Here is a 7062-nt window from a genome sequence, read left to right as displayed (position 1 = left end):
CCAAAAAAAAGGTATGTAATGTTTTTTGAAAGATGTTGACCTGCAGAAGGTACAAGCAATTTGTAAGCGTTGAAGGAAACGTCTCCAGTCAGATATAGTTTTATAAAATCATTTTATTTCTTAATAATCATCCACAATAAGCATTTTGGTATTCTCCAAGAATTGTAAATCTGAAGCAACAAAGAATTGAACATTCAAAAAAACAAAACAAAAGAAAAGAAATACAAAGCAAAGAATTTGTGAGTTGCGATAGGACAATTTTCCATCCTTTACTCATTGATCCACATTTTTTCAAACTTCCTCCACAAAATTTGGCAAAACAAGATTTTCAATGTACAGATTAAACTGAACTCTAGAATCATCATGGATTTGAATCTCAGAATGCTTTAAAGTGTTCTGTGTTGAATTATACAGCAATAAACTTGAACAATGTTGCATTAGAATATCATCATTTTGGGAGATGAAAATGGACAAATCCCATATTCAATAGTTGCAAAATATGGGACTGAAACAACCTTAGTCCATGAACATCCATCTGGACTCTGTTACAATCACAAAATAGACATAGATTACCTCCTAAAGTCCCTAATTTCCACTTAATATTACCATCATCAACGTAGGGCGGCAAAGCTACTTCTTCATAAGTCAAATTTACGAGGTTCAATGAAATAATAAACCATGGGCCAGTATTGTCCCTATTACGAGTAGCAATCCAATGAAGTCTTCCATTTACAAATTTAGCAGGATCTCTGCGAAAGAAAATACCTGGAAATTTCTCAAGAATACTTTTCCAAGAATTAGTTCTTAAACTGTAAATACTAATATTATTTAGATGTTTAAATCCTCGGGATCCATACGCTCTACGTGACCCATCAACTTTTACAACTTTATAATCATCTTGGGACTCATTATAACCAAAACCATAAGTAGTATAATGCAAATTATTTTTTCCTGACCATGCCAATCTTTTCAACTTTCTTATAGACGGATTCCATAGATATAGTTCGACCAACAGAAAGACAGAATAACCCATCACATGACCCCTCCACCATGTGGTAATCTTTGCAAGACAAATCAAGCTCAACAGGCTGATGGAGAGATTCTTGATACATAATAGCGTAAAGCGACCAAGTGTAACACCTGGGGCTATTATTCTCAGGAGATCCGCTAAAAAGAAGCCTTAAATCCTGTTTCTTGGCTGAAAATTTTAGATTGGTTTTGATGAATTGAGGACTTGATATTAGATAAAGCCAAGATTTAGAAACACACCTCATTTTCAGCAAGGCCTTCACAGGTAAAATTAGTAGTATTTCATGTATTATCTCAAGGGGAAGAACTGGCAACAATGATTCTGAATCATTGGATAAGTTAGCAATGGATGAAGTTGCTGCTGCTTCCTCTAGGAATTCCATTGACGGTTGACTGTTGAAATGAAGAGTGAAGAACAGGTTGTATATTTTTTTTAAGAACACTAGGAGAACGTGTCTGGAAGTTTGTTTTGTGTTTTGAGTTTAGTTAACTGAAGTTTGTTGAATCATTTCATTTCTTTATAAAATAATCTTATGGGATTTTGTGAATTGGGCCTAAGTAGGTTGTTCCGTTAGTGGCTTATGTAATTAGGCTTTATATTGGGCTTAACTAGTAACTATTGTTTCATGGGATTTTTAACTTCATATACTATATATGAAACTTTATTACCCTCCCGAATCAAGTTTTAACTTAATTACATGGTCATATACAATTTACCAATTATATACAAATAAGTTTTAATGAGTATCCCTTTATATTAGAAATTGAATAAGAAATATTTCCTCATCCCTTTAGACCCCCCCCCCCCCCCCCCCCCCCNCACCTTCTCTGTTTTTTCCCCAAGTTTTCTTCCTTTGATGTTCTCTGTTTTTTTATGCTTTCTTGTCGTATAGAGTTTTAATGAAATTCATCAATGGATTTCATTCGTTTTACTATAGATTTTTAACCTAGCAATTTCCTTTCATGTTGCACAATTGATATTCGAATTAAAAATTGTCAATCAACAAATTTTAGAAGGTGTTTGNTTTGATTCTCCATCATTGACATCCATTAAAAAGCTTCAAAGCTTTGGATTCGAATTTGGGTTTTAAAAACTATTATTTATTTGTATTGGGTGTTGTTGCAAACAATTGAGAATATTCTTTGGGGTTTATATCTCAATTTTGAGGGTGTTTGTTGAAGATTAGACTTGATTTTGGCTAAATTTCAGATTAAAAATCGAAGAAGAAGAAGAAGAACACATGACAATATAATATACTTACGAAATTGTACTAAAGTTGTATTATAGTGGTATTTAAATTGTATTTAAGTTGTATTATGTTGTAGTTATATATATTTTTTAATTTCAATGTTGTATGAAAGTTGAAAAATAGTTGTATGATATATGAATCGTTATATGAAATTTGTATTTAAGTTATAAATATTATCTTTTTACATACAGTTGTTGATATATATCAAAATTGTATTAAGAGAGGAAGTTTTGATTGAAATTTCAAAGAGGAAGAAGAACACACCACATATAAAATATATACAAATCATATATAAAATACATACAAAAGATACATTGTATAGATTTGTATGAAAGTTGTGTTCAAGTTGTTGTCACGACCCAAAATCCACTAGTCGTGATGGGACCTAACTCAACCCGCTAGGTAAGCCAAAAATACTATCCAATTCCAATAATATTTAATAAGATAATTTATCAAAAGAAATTATCTGAATCTTATACATTTTCCAAGGACTGGTAGTACATGAGCTTCTAAGAATAGAATTTACAAGCTGGTACGAATAAATACATCATCTGTTTGAAAAGTACATAAACAGAGTTTATAAATCTAAGGCCACCATGAACAAGAGGCAGCTACAACAGGGATGCAAGTACACCTTCAATGCTAGCTCCCGCCATGCACAGCAACATCGGTAACCGAAATCTGCACACAATATGCAGGAAGTGTAGTATGAGTACAACCGACCCCATGTACTCAATAAGTAACAAACCTAAACTTAGGTTGAAAGCAGTGACGAGCTGGAACATAGTCGGGTCCAACACTAGTAGCCAATAACAATTCATAACAACATAGAGCATATAAATATGGAAGTAACTTAGAGATAAGATGCTCAACTTTTTTTCACAGTTTTCCGAGAAATAGTTTCGCTTTTCAAGAATATCAGTGAAAACCCAATCCTTTATCGAAATCTTCGAAAAATACGAGATAGTTTGAAAACTGGAATTTTTTCCCAAAAATCCTTCCCACAATGAATAAGATGTTTCATTTTCTTTCCAAATGGCAAGCGTGAAATACCTCTCTATGCCCACATATCAATGTGTGTAAAAGAAATCATGAACGACGTAATACCGTAAAATATGAGGAAGAATGCATCTCTATGCATGTATGTCATGTATGCATGCCAATGCCATGTATCCCAGAGATGAAACATGAACTCACACTCTCCACTCAAAATGCTCAACCACTCGGTACTGTATATGGCTCATATGGCCCAGGGAAGATCCATCCCAGAATATATATACATCTCTGATCATCAGTCACTCAGTACCGAGGAAGGCCAATTCGGCCCCATGGAGAAGATCCATCTCCAGGTATATATAAATGCTCAACCACTCGGTACTGTATATGGCACATGCATATATATATATATATATATATATATATATATATATATATATATATATATATATATATATATATATATATATATATATATATATATATATCACTGACTATCAGTTGTCAGTACCGAGGAAAGGCCAATCCAGCCCCATGGACAAGATCCATCTCCAAGTCCAGGGACGATCCATCCCTCAATATAATCAACCGCGCTCACTGGGGGTGTGTACAGACTCCGGAGGGGCTCCTTCAGCCCAAGCACTACCATAAATCAGAATATATAACCGCTGCGCGCGTGTAGCCCGATCCCATAACTGTCACTCATAATAAGGCTCTCTGCCTCACTCAGTCATCAATCTCTCCAGTCTCATGCACGGGCTCACAATGTCATGAAAACTGACCCGGAACAATGGTATGATGTATCAATAAGTAGCAACTGAGACTGAGATATGATATGAATGCATGAAAATGACTGAGTACGGAATATCAATTAAATCAATTAGATGACAGCAAGAAACGACCACTATGGGTCCCAACAATATCAGTATAAAGCCTAAACATGATATCTAGCATGATGTACAGCTCAATTACTTTATAACATGGTGAAAACGTAGATATCAACAAAGTGGGACCACTATACAATGCCATGAAGACAACGGAGTCACCATTCACAAGGTGCACGCCCACACGCCCGTCACCTAGTATGTGCGTCACCTCAACACCAATCACATAGCATATAATTCGGGGTTTCATACCCTCAGCACTAAGTTTAGAAGAGTTACTTATCTCAAACAAGCAAATTTCAAATACCGAGCAAGCCAAGCGATGCTCCAAGAATGCCATCTCACGCGTAGCGACCTCCAAACATCTCAAAACTATTCAAAAGTAGCTCAAATACAACAGATAAAGCCCAAGGAAGCAATTACAAATGATAAAAATCAAATCCTAAATCAAGTCCCAAATCCGGCCAAAAATCACATCCCGGCCCTCACCTCGGAACCTGACAAAACTCACAATATCCGACAACCCATTCAATTACGAGTCCAACCATACTAGTTTCACTCAAATCCGACTCCAAATCGTTGTTCAAAACTCAAAAATTCATATTATGAAACTTTAGGCCAAAACCCCCAATTTTCATCTCAAAATACTAATTAAATGATAAAAACAATGATATATTCATGTATATTAACCAAACCCGAGTTAGAATCTATTACCCCGATGATTTTCTTGAAAAACCCACGAAAAATCGTCATAAACCGAGCTCCCAAAGTCCAAAATGTGAAATAATACCCTAAACCTCGTTTGTATAGTACACCCTCTGACCTACCAATGTGCGGTCCGCACATTTCAAAGTGCGGCCGCACAAAAATTGTGCGGCCGCACTTCATAGCCACTACAAGCTTCAGTAAATTGGCCATAACTTTCTCTACAGATGTCCAGATGATGATTTCTTTATATTTCTGAAAACAAGACAAACGAAGGGCTACAACTTTCGTTTTTGAATCATCTCCAAATTCCTTGTGGATCAAAAGATATAAGCTTCCGAGGCCAGACCAGCGAACCTGCAAAATACCCTGAAGTGCGGCCGCAGACAATGCGGTCCGCACTTTTCCTCTGCCGTCCGCACATTTTTTGTCTGCTACAGCACTTTTTCATCTGTTACGCACAATGTGCCTCAGCACATGGAATTGTGTGGTCCGCACTTCCGACGTTCCGAAACAACATCAGAGTGCCGAAATGCCCGGACTTGCTCAAAACTCACACCGAAACTCACCCGAGGTGTCACGACCCGGATTTCCCACCATCGGGAGTCGTGATGGCTCCTACTGTCGGAGCTAGGCAAGCCAAGTATTAAAACATTTTCTGATAACATCTTAACGATATAAATAAAACGTGTTATTTAAATAAAAGCGGAAGTCTTAAAAACATAGATAACTGAGAACCAAATGCGGAAGTTTAAATACAACTCTACCCAGATCCGGTGTCACTAACTTACGAACTACTAAAGAGTGCTAAAAACAAGTCCGAATAGAAGTACATCAATGTTTGTCTCGATACAAGGAAAACAAACTAATAACATAGAAGGGACTCCGGCCTGCGGACGTCAGCTAGGCTACCTCGAAAGTCCCTGGACTGAAGTCAGCTCCCAATCAAATCCTACTGCTGAGGCCCAAAAGCTGTTCCTGGATCTGTGCAAAAAGATGCACAGAGTGTAGCATCAACACAACCGACCCCATGTGCTGGTAAGTGCCTGGCCTAACCCCGGCGAAGTAGTGACGAGGCTAGACAGGACCTACCAAAAACAACCTGTGCAGATATATATGTATATACAAGTGCAACGAAATAACAGCAGAAAATTCCAATTAAGACGGGGAGGGGACATGCTTAGGGGAAATACAGATGAAAACAACTTATCAGAAGTAAACACGAAACTACATCAGATCTCATAATCTATATAAGTGGTCGGCGTGCCACACGATCCCATTTCATAATATATAAGTGGTCGGCGTGCCACACGATCCCATTTCACAATATATAAGTGGTCGGCGTGCCACACGATCCCATTTTATAATATATAAGTGATCGGCGTGCCACACAATCCCATTTCATAATATATAAGTGGTCGGCGTGCCACACGATCCCATTTCATAATATATAAGTGGTCGGCGTGCCAAGGGAGAATACGACTAAGCAGTTAAATCCCGGCAAGGGAGCAACAACAATAACTTACACGTCCCGGCAAGGGAATAATCACATCTCTTTCTCTTACGTTCATTTCTTACTTTTTAATCAAGTCAAAAATCGAGCCAACGCTCCAAAGAGTTTACACATCATATTTCCTTATCATTCTCTTCATATCATATAGAAACTATCAATTAACAAGGAAGAGTCACTACAGAATCCCAATTAAGCACAAATAAAGACCCACGGTCATGCTAGACACCGGTGTATAGATACTCGTCACCATACCTATACACCGTACTCAACATTTAGCAATTAGCAAATAATACTCTAATCCTATTCCCTCAAGCCAAAGTTAGATCAAACACTTACCTCGAATGCTCCAAACTCAACTCAAGCCTCTAATATAACTTTACCCCTCGAATTCGGCTCCAACATAGTCAAATCTATGAAATAATGACCTTAAAATATTAATAATAGCTAAACAAACTAAACCCAATGCCTAAATATGAATTTCTAAGCTTTCTTCCCAAAATTCCGAAAATCGACCCCGGGCCCGCTTGGTTAAAACCCGAAGTTCGAACCAATTCCATGTCACCCATTCCTCCACGAGCCCGAATATACAATTTATTTTCAAATTCGACCCCAAAACGAGGTGTAAATCAAAGAAAATTGAAAAGCCCTAGTTCTACCCAATTCCCCCAATTTACACCCTAAATTA

The 7062-nt window shown here is 37.2% G+C and overlaps 1 protein-coding gene across 1 annotated transcript; it reads right to left on the bottom strand.

Annotated features, from left to right (window-relative positions):
* Window positions 1-291: 291 nt before the first annotated feature.
* Window positions 292-1412, bottom strand: LOC109219193 (F-box/kelch-repeat protein At3g23880-like). The gene is made up of 2 exons (XM_019383632.1): window positions 957-1412; window positions 292-396 (listed from the first exon to the last, which is right to left on the bottom strand). Exons 1-2 carry the CDS (start codon window positions 1410-1412, stop codon window positions 292-294), a joined length of 561 nt encoding a protein of 186 aa, XP_019239177.1.
* Between the last annotated feature and the right edge of the window lie 5650 nt (window positions 1413-7062).

Source organism: Nicotiana attenuata, unplaced genomic scaffold (assembly GCF_001879085.1).
Source record: "Nicotiana attenuata strain UT unplaced genomic scaffold, NIATTr2, whole genome shotgun sequence".
NCBI lineage: Eukaryota > Viridiplantae > Streptophyta > Magnoliopsida > Solanales > Solanaceae > Nicotiana > Nicotiana attenuata.
The sequence above is the reverse complement of the archived record's forward strand: the minus strand, read 5'-3'. Positions and strand labels throughout refer to the sequence as shown.

Excerpts from the sequence above, each read along its gene's own strand:
- LOC109219193 (XM_019383632.1), bottom strand. The coding sequence starts at position 1,412 with ATGGAATTCCTAGAGGAAGCAGCAGCAACTTCATCCATTGCTAACTTA. Across the intron at positions 397-956 it reads AAGTTGAAAAGATTGGCATG|AACACTTTAAAGCATTCTGA; the intron begins GTCAGGAAAAAA and ends AATTCAACACAG.